The sequence below is a fragment of the Phocoena phocoena genome, chromosome 18 (assembly GCF_963924675.1).
Source record: "Phocoena phocoena chromosome 18, mPhoPho1.1, whole genome shotgun sequence".
NCBI lineage: Eukaryota > Metazoa > Chordata > Mammalia > Artiodactyla > Phocoenidae > Phocoena > Phocoena phocoena.
Genome location: NC_089236.1, coordinates 3772346 through 3791437, shown reverse-complemented (window position 1 = coordinate 3791437; position 19092 = coordinate 3772346). Strand labels below are relative to the sequence as shown.

Genomic DNA, 19092 nt, shown 5'->3' with positions numbered 1-19092 from the left:
TCCCAAAGCCGCAGAGGGCCAGCTTGAAGCAAGCTCCTCCATGTTCAAGATGCAGCCCCGTATCTCAGCTTGAAGGAGGAAAAAGCCATCATTACTGTGTCCACGTGATTAGATTAACACATTCTTCAAAAGACTGAACAGTGGAGAGATACGAGGGAACTATAGCCAACGAGCAGGCATTTAATCCCAGCACACTGTGACCCACAGGCAGGAGGAAACAGTCTGTGCTCTCCACGATGGTCGAGCAGCATCAACGGTCTGGATATGCACCCCAGGGGTCAGGAGGTTGGGTATTTTCCTTCACTTCTGGGCTGTCATCGTGGAGTGGACATTTCTTTCAGCCTCAGGCTGCCGGGACAGGAACTACTAAAGAGGTCAGGAGTCTCTGCTGAAACGTACGGTCCAGAGAGGAACGGGCTGGATGTGGCCGAACTGCTGGAGGCTATGTGCTGCTGACCGCAGGGGAACTGCCACCCAAACCCAGGGCTCACGCTCCCGGCACTTCACCTGGCAGCGGTGGTCCTGGAGAGCCCTGAACACAGCCCCGGAGGGCCGCGGCAGTGAATCCCTGATTCCCCCTGACCTTAAATAGCTGCTGAGAGAGGGTTCCAGCACCTTCTGGAAGAGGGGAGATCAGTATAGGAATTGCAGAGAACGGATGCTATGAGCACAGCCATCCTTGGGCATGGGATGGCATTAGCAAAGGACATGCAGCAGATGCAGAGTTGAGGGGAAGAGATGATTATTATAAAATCATTGAGACCCATCTGTCAGGAATGACACCTCACCTGGACGACAGAAAGCCCAGCCCGTCCTACAGCTGGAAAGGAAACCCAAACCGCAGGACAGGGCCTCATAACTGCACAAGATCGAGGCAACAGAGAAACCCAAATACATGGTTTCTCCTCCATGCAGCTTCCAAAGGGGTGGCAGAGGTCTAGGGCTGCACTGAAGGTCAAGCACCAGCCAGGCCTTCGTGCCCAGCGGACCCTGTCGACGAGATGGGACGGCGGGTCGACCACACCACTGACCTGTGCGATGGCGTAATCCGAGTTGTTGGTGGCCTGCATGCCCTCGTTGCCACTGATGCCCACACCCACGTGGGCCGTCTGGATCATCCCGACATCATTGGCACCATCCCCGATGGCCAGGGTGATGGCCTTCACCCGCTTCTTCACCACATCCACTATCTCCGACTTCTGCAGAGGGGATACTCTGGAGGAGAAGAGAGAGGAGTTACGACTCTACGCGTCCTTCCAGAGGAAACAGCTGTACTCTACATTTCACTGCATTGAAAGGGCAGTTACTGGACAATTTCCAAATTCAATACAGACGTTTTAGCCTCATGTGCAAAGAAGCTTTCAGAAAACAGTAGCGTGTGGCTTTCAAGTATTTGCCAATTTCACAGATGAAATACACAACTCAGACTAACTTCGAGCACAGCCCGTTGGTAATCACGCCGCTCGGCAGGAGCCCTACGTGCAAACTCCTCCCGGGCACCTGTGTCCTCCCGAATGACCAGGGCAGCTAAGCTGGTTACAGAGGTCTCAGGATGTATCTTCCCGATAAATCAGAAAACTAGCACAGACCCCAGCTTGGCTTTGCCATCCGTCATACGTAACCCAGGGCTGGCAAGGGGATTTTCTATAAAACCTGCTTTCAGAGAAGGGAACGAAAATTGGCAGGGCTTGAGAAGTGCAGAAAGAGGACTGGTGTGAGAGGAAAGAAGACAGACACCTCCATCCCTAGCCCAGAGATAGAGGCAGCGTTTGAAGGGCAGCCCCCAGGGCAGCAGGTCTATAAAAACTGAACTGTGCACAAGCATGGCCCCAAAGGAGAAGGTGAAGCAGCCAGTACCTAAGAGGGGTTGTTTGCACAGCGGATCAACGAAGGTGGGCTATTTTCCATAAGCACCCGCTGGGAGGAAGAGCCAATATAAATCTACGGGGTCCAAAGCACAGCAGCGTTAATTATGAGAAAGTGTGTGTTCAGACTATAAGACCAGATACTAAAACAACATGATAAAACCACCAGTACATCAGGACTGACCTATTCTACATTTTAAATTGGTAAGCTGATATTTGATCTGTGAAATTTACAGGTAAATCCCTAAATCAATCACACTCACACACACACACACACACACACACACACACACACACAGAGCAAAAGACCATTCTGAGCTTCCTGGAGATAGACCTCCGCACCTAGTGTGGACTGCGCTTACGAGCTAGAAGGGACCCTCAAAGACTCTCTCGGTAGCATCTTTCATATGGCCTCCAACCCACAGGAATACCTGTTTCCAACAGAAAACTTCAATTTTACCAACCCTGGAAGGAAATGTGTTTGGTGAGACAGCAAGCTGAACTCGCAGACAGGTATTCTGGAAGCCTTTGCTCGTTACAAAGAAATGAGGATGAACAAGTTGGAAAAACAGAATCTAAGTGTCGAAAGGGCTGTAGGAGCCACGTCATGTGACCTACTCTCGCTCGTATCATTTTCACAGGTATTTTCAATGATGGGTTGGAATTTACTGCCTCCTTGGGGAAGTTGCAACCACTGAAAATTATTATTGCTTTTTTGTTGTTGATAAGCATCGTTAAAAGTCCTAATCGTGTCCTTCGGGTTAGAGCAGAACAAATGTAACTCTTCTTCCAGATACTAACAAGGCTGAAGTATGATGACACCCATCACCTCTTTCCTCCTAAAGCCCGGTTTCTGTTGGTTCAGTTGGGTCCTCCATCCGTCATTTAACAGGCAAGCTGCAGAACTTAAAAAGAGCTTCCATGGAGGGTCTTCTAGACAGCTGAGAGCAGAACAGAACAGACCACCATCTCTCTGGTAGCAGATGACAGACCTACTTTAATGTCGCCTGAAAGGAAATTACTGGAAGCTTTCATTGTTTATCCCTGAGCTTCCGGTTGACTACGTGAAAGCAGTTAAACAATGTTAACATACAGGCGTGTAAGCTCTGTCTGTTCCCTCCAAGTGCACGCAACTGCTACCTGGATCCAAGTAAATTTCTTATTGGCAGACGCAGCCGGTAATTCTCATTTGCTACACAAATGTGATTTCTCGTCCCACTGTTGAACTCGATAGAAGCAGAGATCAAATGTGGTACAGAGAAAACAGCAGAGGATTCAAATTTAAATGGCTGAGCAGGACCTTTTCCTGGGCCCCCTACTAATGATTTACACAGGGAAATAATTCTACGAGTCCTTGTCTTTCATCAATGAAATGGGGAAAATGATAACCACCCACCTCATGAGATGGCTGTGATGTAGTTATGTGAAGCCATATGTTACCTAGCAGGTGTGAAACAAATGACTCCTACCTCACCCAAAAATCTCAATTATTGGAAAAAATAAACGGACACACCTGAGAAGTGCACGCCATCTGACCCATGATTCCCAGACCGTGTGTGTGCGCCCCTGGGGTACCAAAGGGGTAATTACCAATGTCCAAGGGAAGCACAGCATCTGTGGGGCGGTACAAAACACCAGCTGGAAAGAGCTCACAGTTTCAGCATTAGCTCACACTACATCCCTCTTTATGATCTAGCTTTGCGAAGCTGAGGGTTCATGGCCGCTGGGATACAAAGCAAATGCCCCAGGAAAGGTCACTGTGGAACAGGAAGTGAGGAGGGCAGCACCCACGCTTAGGTCAAGGTTTGAGAAACTGAACAGTGCCCTACAGGTGCCCCCCACCTTACCATCGGAAATGGTTATGGTCGCTTAAGGATGAAAGGAATTAAGTATCATCTCTTTGCATTTAGGTGCATTCTTGTTTCAAACGTCTGCTCAGTGGTTAGGACAGAATCCTTCTTCAACTGTTTGACTTTACCTACCCAAGAGTTAGAAACTGTTCCGTTTTCGTCTGGCCTAGGGGCTTTACAAAGCAACGAGGAAGACACTAGGGTACTGCGAATGCAGGGACTCCGGGGATCTCTGCGTTCATCGTGCCTCTCCGTGATGACGTCAATCACTCTTCAAGGACAACTATTCACTCCTTGAAGTCTTGGGTTGGCCAAAAAGTTCGTTCAGTTTTAAGTAAAAATAAAAGACGTTTTTCACTTTCACCAACTTTACTGAACAACGTATTCATTAACCGAACGAACTTTTTGGCCAAGCCACTAGAACGTCACCTAACAGCACCGTCGTTTCATCCTGATCTCTGCTTCCACAAAGACATCACAAGGGAGCGTGAACAGACTCTTCAACAGCACTGGACTGGACTGAGGCTGCAGCTCCTTGAGATTCTATGTGCCACCCAGATGACCAAGCAAGGTGACCAGGTGTGGTCTGGAGAGAAGGGAGCCCAGGGGCAGACACCCGGCCATGTGGATATGGTGTTCTGGGAGGTTGAAGGGCCGAGGTGGTGGACCAGGGAAGGTGCTGAGAAAATCCGAGGTTGCAGCTGTCGCTTTTCATTTTGGGGTTTTAGCAGTAAGCCAACGTGAGACAGTAGCAAGTCCACCAGGCTCACTGCGCTTGCCTCTCTGAGATCCGTATCTCAGGTAGGTCCAGGGAAGTCCTGATGGCTTAAAGTAAAATCTATGCAAGTCCCAAAGCTGCCTTTTCCCAAAAAGCAAAGAGAAACCCTGACTGGGGTAAATAAACCAAGTCATATCCCAGTGTTTTGGAAGCATGAGATTCTCATCCACAATTCATTACGCCCTCAGCTGTAATGCCTCGAGAAAACATAATTCTACCACACACGAGGGGTTCAAAACAGATGTCAAACAGCTAATGTTTACAGAACTGAATAGGCTTCACTACGCTGAAGCCATAAGTAGTATTTCAGTAGACCAAGTTACCAGGAAGCAGTAACAGCTCTTTTTAAATCTTCATTTGTGACCTGGAATCACAAGCCACACTGAAGTAAGTAGTCCCAGCGTAGAATACATTCAACCCATCTAATAAGAATTCCAGACCATATCTGAGCCAAGCTAGGTGCTGGGTCACTTGTATAACCTATTTTGGTGCGTTATGAATAAAGATATCAACTCAAAGATCTTCAATCAACTGGAGAGGTATTCTACCCACTTTTTTAAGCGAACACAACAGATTTTAACATACAAAACAAATTTTCCTTTTGATTTAAAAATATTCAGTATCCTGGAGTCCCTCATTTTATGATACATGTTCCTGAAATTTTAAAACTCACTTTTAAAAGTTATTTCAAATATAACCGTTAAGTAAAACCTTTGGTAACTACTTTTATAAGATTAGCGTCCATGCACTCATCTATTTGATCTACAAAAGCCCTGGTCTCAGAGTGAGTTTTTCAATTCGGATTTGCAATATCACCAGAGTTTCTAAATTTTGATATTTGCAAAATCAAGCTTAACCAAATCCCTTCCCTTCTCAGCGCTCAGTTGCCCCATTTGTCAAAAAGGGGCTCGATCTCCATGACTGATTTGTAAACTGAGCTCAGATGAACCAGGGGTGTTACAAGGCTCTCCACCCAAGGGCACCCAAGAGAACTTCGACCAGGGCCACAGCACTTACCAATCAACCAGACGCACTACACACGCCCACTAACTCGACTTCCAAACTTCTTTATTCCATGTGGACAGTCCTCATGACTGAAACGGACGTCTGAAGACCACTGCCCGAGATCACTGAGTCTCAGTATTTAAGGGACCATCAGAACCACCTAGAAAGCTTGTAAAAGTACACATTCAGATTCGGGAAGTCTGGGGTGGGACCCAGGAATGTGCACTTTGACAAGTTCCTGGTGACCCAGATGCTGCTGTCCGTAGACCACACTGAAGCAGCCAGCGCCGTTCCGGACAGGATAACAAGTTCTCTCGCTCAGCGTTTTAGTTAGCTAAGTTTACATTTCCATAGCACAAGAGACATGTAAAATTTTCATAGAATAACAAAATTAATTAGCAGAAACAGTGAATTTCATCCTCTTTTATTTCAAGCTTGACATATGTAGGTGGTTCTTTGCTTTTAAACCCCAACTAAGTACAAATTTGGGTTGGAATTTCCTTTCAAATAGCTTCCTGTCCGAGTGCCTCACATATGAGGGTGAGAGGGAAAAATACTAACCAAAATAAGGTATACAAGACTTCCTAGGTTTTTTTTTTTTTTTAATGATGCAGAAGCCAACATATATGATTTCATTTGTGAAAGTTTCTGTTTTTCCATTAAAGATACTATCCCATGAAAGAGATTTTCTTTGATTAAAAAACCGCTGATGGGCTTCCCTGGTGGCGCAGTGGTTGAGAGTCCGCCTGCCGATGCAGGGGACGCGGGTTCGTGCCCCGGTCCGGGAAGATCCCACATGCCGCGGAGCGGCTGGGCCCGTGAGCCATGGCCGCTGAGCCTGCGCATCCGGAGCCTGTGCTCCGCAACAGGAGAGGCCGCAACAGTGAGAGGCCCATGTACGGCTAAAAAAAACAAAAACAAAAAAAACACCGAAAAAAGCATTACACCTAATTTCTTATAAGCAGTCGGTTATCCTGAATGTTTTAAAAATTGTAGCACCTTAAAAATTTCATATAGTTTAAAAAATTTAATATCATATAGAGTTTGTAATATACAAACACCTAACATATGAGTCTAAAACCTAAAAATAACTGCACGATCATATACCTGTTTAATAAATGTTTCCATGGCTGCCTTACTAACGTCCCTCTGATCCCCATGTTCTTTCTCTAGATATCTCTGGTGCACTTACGTAGGGCCAGTGGTCCAGGCTTCTTGGACAGTTACCCTCTTCTGGAATGTCCTACATCTGTGCTCCGACCCAAAATGTGTAAGGCCGTCACACTTAAGCACATGTCCCAGTTTGCAGTGCATTTCACCATAGCCTGAAGCTCCAAAAAGCAGCTTGGGATGGGCCCCGGAGCCCAGCAGCAAAGGCGGGACTCAGGGCAGACGGGTAGCAGCAGGATGGGGGCGTGTCTAGTGGAACCCAATTGGAGCCTGCGGGCTGGCTTCTTTGTGGGCACAAAGAAGTGAAATTTAAACTCAATCACTCAATGGTTCTAGAGGAGACTGAAGTGCTCCCTCATCATAAAAACTTACAAGTAGAGAGGGGCCGTATTCTATTGGGTTGGGTTAACATCTTACGGAAAAACCTGAACAAACTTTCTGACCAAACCAATCCACGAGGAAGCCATGAGAGATGGTGCCTCGGAGAGACGCGACAGCTCAACGAGCACTCCAGGTATTTTTCCAAAGAACACAGCGCCTGACCAAGAGGCAGCCTCACAAGTGGGGGCTAGTGCAGAACACACTCTAAAAAGCAGGATGGAAACGTGCAGAGGAAAATGCCATCCACGAGCTGAAGGCTTTGAGAAAGGGGCACCCCACCCGAGGGGTCTTTCAGGGATGAGGGTTTCTAGCCGTGGCGGCTTCAGCAGTGAAGGGTTCTGTCCAACCCCAGCATTTCCTCTGAAGATTAAGGTGCTATGGAGACCCTCCAATCATTGGGCGTTTCTCTCGATCCTTAAAGATTCCAAGACCACATCTGAAATCGCGTGAAATAATGCCACATCTGCAGCAACCTGGACACACCTAGAGACGATCATGTTAAGTGAAGGAAATCAGACAAAGAAAGACAAATGTCGTATGATGTCACTTATACGTGGAATCTTAAAAAAATGATACAAATGAACTTCTGTGCAAAACAGAAACACTCACACACTTAGAAAGCAAACTTATGGTTACCAAAGGGGGAAGGTAGGGGGGAGGGATAAAGGAGTTTGGTATTAACATATACACACTAATATAATCAACAAGGACATACTGTAAAGCACAGGGAACTCTGTAATAACCTAAATGGGAAAAGAATCCGAAAAGGAATAGATGTATGTACGTGATTCATTTTGCTGTACACCTGAAACTAACAGAACATTGTAAATCAACTGTACTCCGATATACAAGTTAAAAACAAATTTCCAAACCACATCTGATTGGTAACATAAAAGGTGGGGTTTCCTACAAAATGCCATAGGACTAAAGTTACTATTCTTTCTCTAACCTCATTGGCTGCCTCATAAAAGAGCAGAAAGGATGACAGACCACATGGGGGGGGGGGCCACCAATGTTTTAAGGACTGATCTCCAAATTTTCTAACAGGTGTATTTATTTCTATGAACTCTACATTTTCAGTATAATTGGCCACATCCATTCTGTGGGATGTGTTTGTCCGTCTCTTAGATTTACCTTTCCTTCCTTCACATCCTGCCCGTCCCTCACCCCAGCCTCACTGCCAATCCACGATTCACACGGTGGGCTTTCAATCAATGGGAACTAACTACCACAATCACGATTCTGAGACTAATTACATCTCTAACCGTAACTATGAACGAGAGGGAAAAAATATAGTTCTACTCACACAAAAATGTTAACTTCCATGTAAGTAACAGACCTAGACACATGGTGAATGAAAGCATTCCCAAAATGACCAGATGCCTCTATAAGATCTAAACTTACCACCCTCGGAAGCAGATAAAAACCCCCCACTTTCCCTGTGGTCTAGGAACGGACACTGTTTGCAAACTTCCTGACCAAACAAGCAAATGGTCTTGATTCTGTTTTCTACTAACATCCTTGGAAACATTATAGGCTTATTACAGGCTTTTTGTGACAGCTCTTAATGACATATGGCTGGCAACGCTCTCTGGCATTGGGCTCTCCTGGGAAAGGCCAGCACGTAAGCCTGCTCTCTTTCCCCGGCCTCTCTCAATCACGATGCTTTGACTCTTCTAAGCCAACAGTGAGTCCCTGAGTATCATCTTGCATAAGCACTTTGAAGGCGTAGCAGACACGGGCTTACCCAGTCTTTACAGATGGTCTTGGGGATGCCGGGTGGCACAAATCCTCCACAGTCTTTCTATTTAAGCACCTCACCGTGTATTTGCTCTTCGCACAAGGATTTAAGTCTGAAATCACTCTATCGCAATCTCGAATACCTCAGTACCTTTGCCCTGTTAATAACTGTTCAACTCAGTGGTTAGTAGAGTAAGCACTGAACTTGCTGATGGAATAAAATGATGGCCTGTATCTCATTACTGGCAATGAATATCTGCACGAAATAACTACGAACCCTGATGTGATTCAGCCAACCCTATGAAATACAGGCCAACGTGCCACTGGATTTGCTGAGACATGAATCTAAGGGCCCAGATATACCAATGGCATTACTTACTTTGGTACGGCTGAAATGTACAAGTTCTGATAACATTTCCGGTATTTTGCCAGTTTCAGCCATAGGGCGGCCTCCCTTTGATCACACTGAAGGTTGAGTGCATACTATGGTCGCAATAGGACGATTCTGACTGCGCTGGGTGGGGCAGGACGCAGGCAGGTGCCCTGCCATCTTGCTTTATATCCCGGTGGAGCAATTCTGTGGTCATTTTAGGAACTTAATACGGAACTTGATACATATATGTGGGCATATATTAAATTCAAACTGCAGAAAGCTTAAAATTTCCATGGCGTCCTGTAAGTGCAAAGATGATTTTCAACATGGTCTAAGTATTCATTTTTCAAAAATATTAAGGGTAAATGATTCCACACTCCAGAAAAGACTCTTTAGGTATAACTCAACTTTCAAAAGCAGCAGTTGAGTTCATCTTCAGGCTCTATCAAAAAGGGGGAGGAGAAGAAAGGGGGAGGGGGACAAGGAGAACGAGAAGGGAGGGGGAAGAAGGGTGGAAGCAAAAGACACCTTGAGCGGCTTTAAAAAAATACCATTTATATAAATTTGCCACTATAACAATATATTAACCTTTACTACTAATAATATCCTCGTTGTTTAAAAGGTTCATTTACCTCATTCAATGTTTAATATTTAAGAATCACATAAAGTTTGAAGGGGTCCCTGATATCTCAGGGCTGTACACACACACGCACTGCACAAAATGCAGTCCTGATTCTCCTACGTCTGGACCTTGAAAAACAAACTCGCTCGTGCACTTTCACTGGGATGAATCACCCAGCGTTTAAGGGTGAAGAATTTTAAGACCAGATCTTCTAGTCATCTGAAGTCACCCTAATACAGCCTCTACATCTTGATTCCAAACTCTAAAAATTTCCTCAACAAACAGGAATTTCAAAGGGAAGGATGCTACCAACTGAGATGAAGCAATTTATCACTGACCTCAATGACTACCTGCCGGGTGACGCCCCCCGCCCCAGCCCCATCCTCCCCAGCCTCAGGGGTGCAGACCAACCATCTAACGCTGCGAGTCGAGAGGGAACTTGATCCTCCTTATTAAGTGAACAAAAACCCTTATAACCTGATCCTGCGCCACGGCCGTAAATGCTCTCGGTAAAGGGAGGACACCCCGTCTGCTGAAGATCAGCTTACTCAGAACTTGAGAATGGGCCCCCTTTGAAATCAGGATACCCTGCTTGGGGGTTCAGAATTTATCATCCGTACTTGCGTCCGTGACAATTTTATCATGTGTCTGGGAAACAGAGCAATTCAAGGGGCGCTCAGACAGGAGGCTGGCTTCTGAAAACCTAACATCTCCATTAAATGGTGTCGAATCGATTAAGATCTGGGCAACCGCATTTTATAAAAACTTTACTAGGTTGTATGTTGTGAATTACACGCAGTTTTATATTCACCGACGTCGACTGGTTATAGACTCTGCTTCTTCCTGTACTAGGCTCAAAAGAACGGCACAGCCGAGGAAGGCTGGGATTTAAATAAAAGATATTGGATTCTCCTGTTCCCAGGCTGCAACAGGGATCAGAATAACACATTTAAATACCTTAATGTTTTTAGCACAAAAAGCATGAATTCGATACTCCGCTTCCTTGAAATGCTTTATTAAGGCCCCCAAGACCCTCTCAGGAGTGTCTGCCTTCCTTGAAGTTAACATACATTTACTGTTCCCCACTGTAAATTTCACTACTGTTTCAAAACAGCGTGCCTGGCCTCTGCTGCGGGGCGGGTGGGTACCGGAAACAGAGCCCAGAGGAAAGGTGAGAAGGGCTTGAGTTTTGATGTTCTGGAGCAAACTTGTGGCTCCATCAGGACCGGGCGGCACCAGCTGACGCAACGCTGAAAATGAATGACGAGCAAGGTGCTTAAGGGAATGATCTTAATTACACCTGCCCTTCACCTGTCACCGGTGCCTGGAACGAAGGCCACCTGGTTACCAATCCAACAAGCAGGCCAAGCTGTAACTACCTGCACTCTAAAAAAGGGGGCAGCCTGTCCACTGCCGACCTTCACCCCAGTCCCAATCCAAACAGCCAGGAGCCCTGAGAGCCCCGGGGATGGCGGTAGCCGGTCTAGGTTCTGACATCCGGGGAGTTAGTGCACAGATTAATGCCTCTCTCTTTTCCATCCCTTTATTTTTCTTATTTCGAAGTGGGATTTGTTGGGTGGGAATGGAGGTAAATTAAACAAAGCTCTTTCTTCCAAATAGCATAGACCCTTCTCAAAGCTAAAGCCTATATGACATAAAAGCCACTAATTCTTGGTGTCGATAGCAGGAAAGGATAATGCTTTTCTGTTTCATTACCACCCACGTAAGACTGTTAAAATCAAGAGGTACATTTGTCCCAACCCATAGAACATACAACACCAAGGGTGCACCCTACCGTCAACGATGGGTTCTGAGTGGTTATGACGTGTCCATGTAGAGTCACTGGTTGTGACAAAGGTACCGCTCTGGCGGGGGATGGATGTTGATAGTGGGGGAAGCCATGCATGTGTGGGGCTGGGGCATAGGGGAATCTCTGTCCCTTTCCTTCAGTTTTGCTTTGAACCTGAAACTGTTCTAAAGTATAAAGGGACTGGGGAAAAAAAGGAAAGAAACAGAAGCATTCTACCACTCCCCAGACCGAACACGAAAATCAGTCGTGATGGTTCTGGACATCTGCTAAAGTCCTGGACAGTGGCAGAGAGAGATGGCCAGCCATCAAGCACCCGGGGCAGCAGGTCCTGGGCTGGTGGGCACACCGGCAGAGTGACCACCCACATGTGGGTCTGTGTAAAGAGAGGACACGAAACCCAATACACCGTGCACCCCCAGAAGAAATGAACTATAAGAGCAGCCCGCTGAGTCTACCACAGGCTTAATCTGTCACTTGGTCTTCTAACTGATCAAGGCCATTGTAATAGTGCTTCTTCGGATAAAGTCTGGTCTGAAACGCAGTCAGCTGTGTACTTCTGTCTCCATGACTGGGCTCTGAGCTACCCGGTGTTAGGGACTTGCTTTACTCAACTTCAAATCCCATTGCACCAAACACAACAGGTAACAAACAAGTGTTTGTTGAATTACCCATTTCTTAAATGATTTTTGGGGGACTTCAAACATAGGTCCCAGGACTTCCCTGGTGCTGCAGTGGTGAAGAATCCACCTGCCAATGCAGGGGACACAAGTTCAATCCCTGGTCCGGGAAGATCCCACATGCCACAGAGCAAATAAGCCCGTGCGCCACAACTACTGAGCCCGCGTGCCACGACTACTGAAGCCTGTGCACTGAGAGCCCGTGCTCCGCCACAAGAGAAGCCACCACAGTGAGAAGTCCGCGCGTAGCAACGAAGACCCAACGCAGCCAAAAATAAATAAACACATAAATAAATAATTTTTAAAAAAACACAGGTCTCTTTCTCCTCCTTAATTATAATGAACAGTTTTCATTTCGTGTTCAAGGACACGCTTATCATACTAAGTGAATAACGATCATCTTGCAGTTTGGTTAAAGAAAGTGCAAGATTAAGAGTATTCATTCGCCTGTCCAGAGAAGCCCAAATCATAACCTTTGATTCTACCTGGTACGTTTCAGAGGAGATGAATTCAGGAACAGCCACGTGTATGGGGTTACCACATTTTGTAACCTCTTGTACCACTGCCTAAATACCAGGGCTGCTGTTTACAGGCTGGCAAGTGGGGTCGATGCCACCAGGACCTGCTATATCCACCTCGTCTGGTGGGACCACGCCGCGTTCAGGGCAGAGCACCTGATGCTGAGCTCGGAAAGGGGACCAAGGCAGAGCTCCCCAGACACCTGACCGAGAGGTTAGGGCTGGTACCAGATCGGGGTGGGGGGGGGGGCGTGGGGTTAGAGTGAAGAGAGTTCCAGGTGAGAAACCTGAGATGTACAGGGGGGTGCTCCTAGAGAGGGGCTCCCAGCTCTATGCAGATGGCTCTGAGTACTCGGCCCACAGCAGGGAAGGAACCTTATGGTTCCACCCAACTCACAGCCCAAAATGGGACTCACTGACCAAACTGGGCCCCCAATCAAGGGAACGTAACAGAGAGGGCGGCTAGAGCAGTGTCACAGCAAACACCTGCTCTCTCCCCTTCATTTCCACACACACACACACACACACACACACACACAGTCACACACACACAGTCTCATTAAACTGAATTGGTACACACTACAGATAGAATCTAAAGCAGCAATACCTTCCGGGTCGTAATTTTTTTTTTCAAGCAATGCAACAAAAACCCAACAATGTTACTTTGTCCTCTGGTTCTCAGTTTCCTGTCTGTACTTTGGTGGGTTAGTAGGGTGATAGATAAAGGGTATGGGGTTTCTTTTGAAGGTGATGAAAATGTTCTAAAATTGACTGCGGTGATGGTTGCATATCTGTGAATTTACTAAAAACCATTAATTGTACACTTTAAAGAGGTGAGCTGTATGGTATATGAAATTATATCTTCTGTAACGCTGTTTCTTTAAAATAAAAAAAAAAGAAATTCTCACATACTGAGGTCTGGGGAAGTCATTCTGCCTTTACAGGAGGTAACCTGAATTTGATGCCGACTAAAATAGCCTGTTTGTGGTCTACCAGAGATACACTGTACATCTGCTTTAATAATTAAAGAAAAGCACACATTGACCAAAAGTAGAGAATGTCCATGTTCAACGTAAAGATTAAATGCCCCTCCTCCTGGGACGCCAGCGCTGGTCCTCCTTTGATGATAAGCCTCCCTTCCCTGGTGCCAGGGCCGTGCTGACTCGCGGTGTACGTGCTGCTCTGTTTTTGGAAACCTTGAAGAAATGTCTCCCTGACTTGTTGAACGTCCTTTGTTCTGACAAGACGTAAAACTGTGCTGAAAACCCTGCTTCTCCAGAGAAGTTTCTCAGAGAAATCTAGGAAGCTGGCTTCTGGGCTGTAGTCCTCAGTCTGGATCAACAAAAACTCTTCTATTTTTATTATTGATTGTTCATTGATCATTTTCGTCAACAGAAGCCTCTGTGGTCCTGTGGTTGCTAGGAAAATTCCACCCTTCCTTGGACAGGCACCTCCCCATCCCCTGGAGTCTGTTCTCTTCCCTACAAGTTTTCGGGGTTCCCATGATTAAAGCCGTGGGGAAGGGAGCTCCAGCGATGGCCACGTGTGAATGAATGAACAAGCTGCATTCCGTGGGGAACACGTCACGTGAGAGGAATCAGATGACAGGGCCTAAATGGGGTCCTGGCCTCTGCTCATCCAGATGGACGACCTCCCTGGTTCCGTTTCTCCTCCTCTGTGGGAAACAGTGAAGAGTTCTATCGCTCCTCACGCTCTAAAATCCATACTTTCAAGTTGAAAGCAAAAATATGGGACTCTAATAACAACAAAAAGCATAAAAACAGTATAGGGACAGCAAGTGGTGATTTAGGAAGTACCGTTCGCTCATCAGTAACCTTCCCTACACTGACGATTCGTGTCACCCTCACCGCAACACTGAGAAACCGGCACCAGTATCCTGACCATCTCAGGGGTGACGAGGCCAGGCTCAGGAAGATCAACACGTGTGCAGGGTCACCAAGCTAACGAGTGGCGGAGACAGGACTGGACACAGCTGTCTACCTCCAGGGCCTGCCCACTCAGCACCGTGTCCGGCTCTTGGCTACCTGGACACACACGCCTGGAACTCTCACTTCTTTCTGCTGAGCCATGAGGCCGGGCTACGGTCTCCACCCCCAACCTTGAGGACCCAACAGTGTTATTACTCTGTCCCCTGGTTCTCAGTGTCCTGCCTGTAATTTGGGGGTGTCACCACTGCCATCGGCCTCACAAGACAGCCATGAAGACCGAAGAAATGCTGACGTGGATAAGCATTCTGAAAGGTAGGAGAAAAAGCCCGTATCTTAGTGTCTACCTGACTCTCGGACTCACCGCCAAGCACCAGCAACCCCCCTCTCCACTGAGGATGCCCCCGCAAGCTCTGCGCCAGTCCTGGCTGGGAACATCCTCTGTGAGCTCCTGGCTTCAGCGCCTCTCAGGGTCTTCAGGATGGAGATGGGATGAGAGTCAGAAGAAAATTTTGGCTGATGTGTCCTTGTTTGAATTTATCAGCCCTTCCCTTAAAGTCCCGTGTTGGATTGTTTCCGTGTATAATTCAGTAGAGGGTTTCTTTCTGTACCAACCCATTAAATGGTATAAAATTTACGCTAATTTTCATACCTAGTGAATATGAATGTAAGTGAACACCAACAAGATTTCTAGTTCTTGGACTTCCCTGGTGGTGAGGTAGTTAAGAATCCGCCTGCCAACGCAGGGGACACGGGTACGAGCCCTGGTCCAGGAAGATCCCACGTGCTGTGGAGCAACTAAGTCCGTGCGCCACAACTACTGAGCCTGCGCTCTAGAGCCCGCGAGCCACAACTACTGAGCCCGCGTGCCACAACTACTGAGCCTGCACGCCACAACTATTGCAGCCCGCGCCTAGAGCCCGTGCTCCGCAACAAGAGAAGCCACCGCAATGAGAAGCCCGCTCGCCGCAACTAGAGAAAGCCCGCGTGCAGCAACGAAGACCCAAAGCAGCCATAAATTAAATTTTATTTAGTTAGTTATTAAAAGAAATAATTCCAGTTCTTGCAGGGTGAAGATTAGGCCTTCCCTTTTTAAACTGTCCACACATCCAACCGAGTGTTCGGCCCACAAGGGCTGCAGCTCATTTACCCACGGGACTCGGGCAGCAGAAGCGGCTCCGGTGTGTGTTGGGGGGAGGGTAGGCACGCGGCAGAGAGCAAGTGAGGAGTGAGCCACCCCGTCACTGCCAGCACCCCTCGCTCAGTAGCTCTGTCCCTGGGGACGTGGGGACCTAAGCAGTGGAGGCCTGAGTCTGAAGATGGAGCTGTAATAACATCAGCGTTTCTTGAATGATTAGAAATGGGCAGTTAGCCCACTCCGTCCTCACGCCCTAAAACAATGCCAGCTGTTCGCCAGGAGAAGTTACAAACACGACAACGTGCAGCCACAAGCACCACGTCCTCCTCAAGCGACGTCTCACACAGAAGTGTGATTCTCTCCACGCACACCCCGACCCCAAAGCGCTCTTCCTCTTGCTCTCAGCTCCGGCGGCAGGGCAGAGTAGCAAACCATGACTCCGCTGCGATGCAAGGGATGCAAGTGGAAGTCTACGCTTTCTAAAGAAAATGGATAGAAACTGATAGAGGAAAAACGTCAGACACGCGCAACTACGTAAAACACCACCAGTGAACAAGTCAAAAAGAGAACTCCCCCCTCCCACAGATGACTGTTCTCAGTTAACCTACAAACCTAATAAAATGTGCAATTATTCTCTTATATCAGAGAGAATCTGCAATTAGAGTAAAAAATAACAGAATCTGAAAAGCACTTCATCTCTGACATGATTAAAATTACAGAAAGAAATTAAATTATTATTCGAATTTGTTCTTTTTATCTGATCCAAACCGTTTTAAGAGCTAAGGCCTCTTGCCTCTGTCACATCAGACAATTCTCCAGGGTGACCTTTTACTCACTTGGGGCTTGTTTGAGCTACAGACCTCCACGTGGAGTTCTTTTAAAATTGAAGGCATTAATTTTCAGACAAAGGAAAAGATTTTTCAGCCTTATTGAAAAGATGCTTTGGTTTCCAAGAAGCTAGCTACAGCCTATTAAGTCATATTAGCAAAAGCAACCCCCCCGCCCAAAAAAAACAATCACATTTCTCCATCTGAAATGTTTAAACGCTAGAGTTTTCCTCAGAAGCAAACAGAGACCACTGCTTCCCGGGAAAGATGATGTCTGATGGATCTGAGCTGTCAGCACGGGGGTAAGTCTGCTCTGTGTGACTTACTCACGGATGTCCTGAGCAGAGGCCTGGCCCAGTTAGTTTAACGAGACACAGACACGCTTTGTTGGTTTTCCTTCTACATTTTGGGACTTTTTAATCAGCACGTTACGAAGTTCAGGTCATCAGTAGAACAAAGAAAAATACATGCAACAATCCAGCCAACTGGTCAACCAATATAAATGCACGGGGCAAACAAGCTGGACGTGTAGAGATAGCTGCCCCGCTGCCTAGGTCCTGCAGGGGTAAGGCGGGGCCATCAATCCCCACTGCGTCAAATGTATCTGCAGGGCACCCAATGGCTCTTGGAAGAAGTCACACAGACACGGTGCTAAATGCAAGGGGAGCGATTTCCTTCCAAGTCCTTGAGTGAATGAAGGAGAGAAAAATATATATGAATGCTGGCTTAATACACCTTAATGATAATTGGGAAATAGCCATTTTCTATTTCTTCCAGATGCACGTTAACCAAGGAAATAGACTCTTCCGGAATTCTGGGGGTCCATTTTGACGCAGGTGCAGTACCTCTTTTCGTGCACACCTGCTCACCAAGCTCAGGGGAAAAAGAGACCCTTCACAGGCAGGAAGACCTTTCACTTCAGAGCATCATTGGGGGCCCCTGACGGGGCTGCGAGTTCTCAGACACCACGTCCCTAAGAGACAAACTGGGAAACGGCATCACAGACATGGGGAGGCCGACTCTCGCTCTGCGATCCCCCCCTGAAGGCGGCACCAGGGTCGCTGTTTCCCAACATAACGCCATTGTTCACCACACTACCTGGCACGTGGTCCACACTCACGATGTTTGTGGATGGACCTACTGCACTAGAATGAGAGCCTCCAGGCCCACAGCTGCACATCGCTCTGGTGTGTGAGAAAGCAAAGCACTGTGTTCAATAAGGGAAGGGGACACGGCAAACCACACACACACACACACACACACACCACTCCCCCCCGCAGAGTGTCTGGCCAGCATTCACGTGATTCAGCTCTGAGCTGGTGCTGAAGGACCTGGAGATGGTTTCACACGTGTGTGGGCGTCAGGCATGGGTGGGGCAGCTACAGGACCACGCCCGGCAGAGTCAACCGGCTCGTGGGCTCCCATGAGCATCCCCCGGGCTGTCTGTAACGTCGCCTCCCAGCTTCGCCTGCGTGTTTTGCTCACACAGCGTTCTGACACGTGCTGTGACCTGTCCTGCCAGCATGTCTCGGCTCAGTGGTGCCCAGTGCACTATTGCACAAACCTGGTCTGTCCCTTCTCTTGGCAAGTGAGCTTCAGGCCCAGCTTGGTGAAGAGTTCCATGGAAGGGTCCAAAGACTCCACTGTGAGCCAGACCCCATCCCTGTCCCCCAGATGCCACACTCCAGTACGAGAGATAAGAGCTGTTTATATGTCACCCCAGCCGGGGGGACAGTGAAGATGGCCAGGACATCACAGCTCGGCCAAGGACCCAGCAGAGGGTGGTGAGCAAAGATAAAGAGGACGGTTAGGAAACAATTACAGGAGCTCTTCTCCGAGCTCGTCCTGGAAGGATGTGCAGAGACAGTGGCCAAACCGCCAAGACGTCTTCAGGTGGAGGGAGCATTCCGAACAGAATCTGGCAAAAACTGAACAGACTAAAAGCACATAATGACGATGTGTGGGTACACGAGCAGCACACTAATATACTACCGACAAGGCTGACGTAACCGGACAGAACTTCTGAACAAAACAGGCAACTCAACTCCAGGAACTTCTGCTAGGAAAGCAAACAGATAGTAGGCAGGTCACAGTGTCAGCACAGCCCCGAGAGCACTGCTCGCAAGTACGGCGCCCGTGTTCTTCTTAAAAACAAAAGCGGATTAACAATCTTTTAAGGTCTCACTTGATGCCACACTCCCTTAATGACCACCTCTGGCCCAGATCCTGGCCATTTGAGTTGTATTACCCGACAGGAAATGTATCAGAGATGCATCCGAGCCTTCCAAACACAAAGCACAGGAACAAGAGAACAAGATGCGGACGTTTCTTTGCACTGTACCTCCATCCCTTTCACGATGGGCACGATTCCTTACCCATAGTCTCAGGCTCG

The 19092-nt window shown here is 47.5% G+C and overlaps 1 protein-coding gene across 2 annotated transcripts in view; it reads right to left on the bottom strand.

The window, feature by feature from the left end:
* ATP8A2 (ATPase phospholipid transporting 8A2) overlaps positions 1-19092 on the bottom strand; it is a 442872-nt gene that overhangs the window by 209696 nt on the left and 214084 nt on the right. For both annotated transcript variants that reach the window (XM_065895899.1, XM_065895900.1), the window contains exon 25: positions 1032-1215. In XM_065895899.1, coding sequence (XP_065751971.1) covers positions 1032-1215 — 184 coding nt within the window. The remainder of the gene's footprint in view (positions 1-1031; positions 1216-19092) is intronic.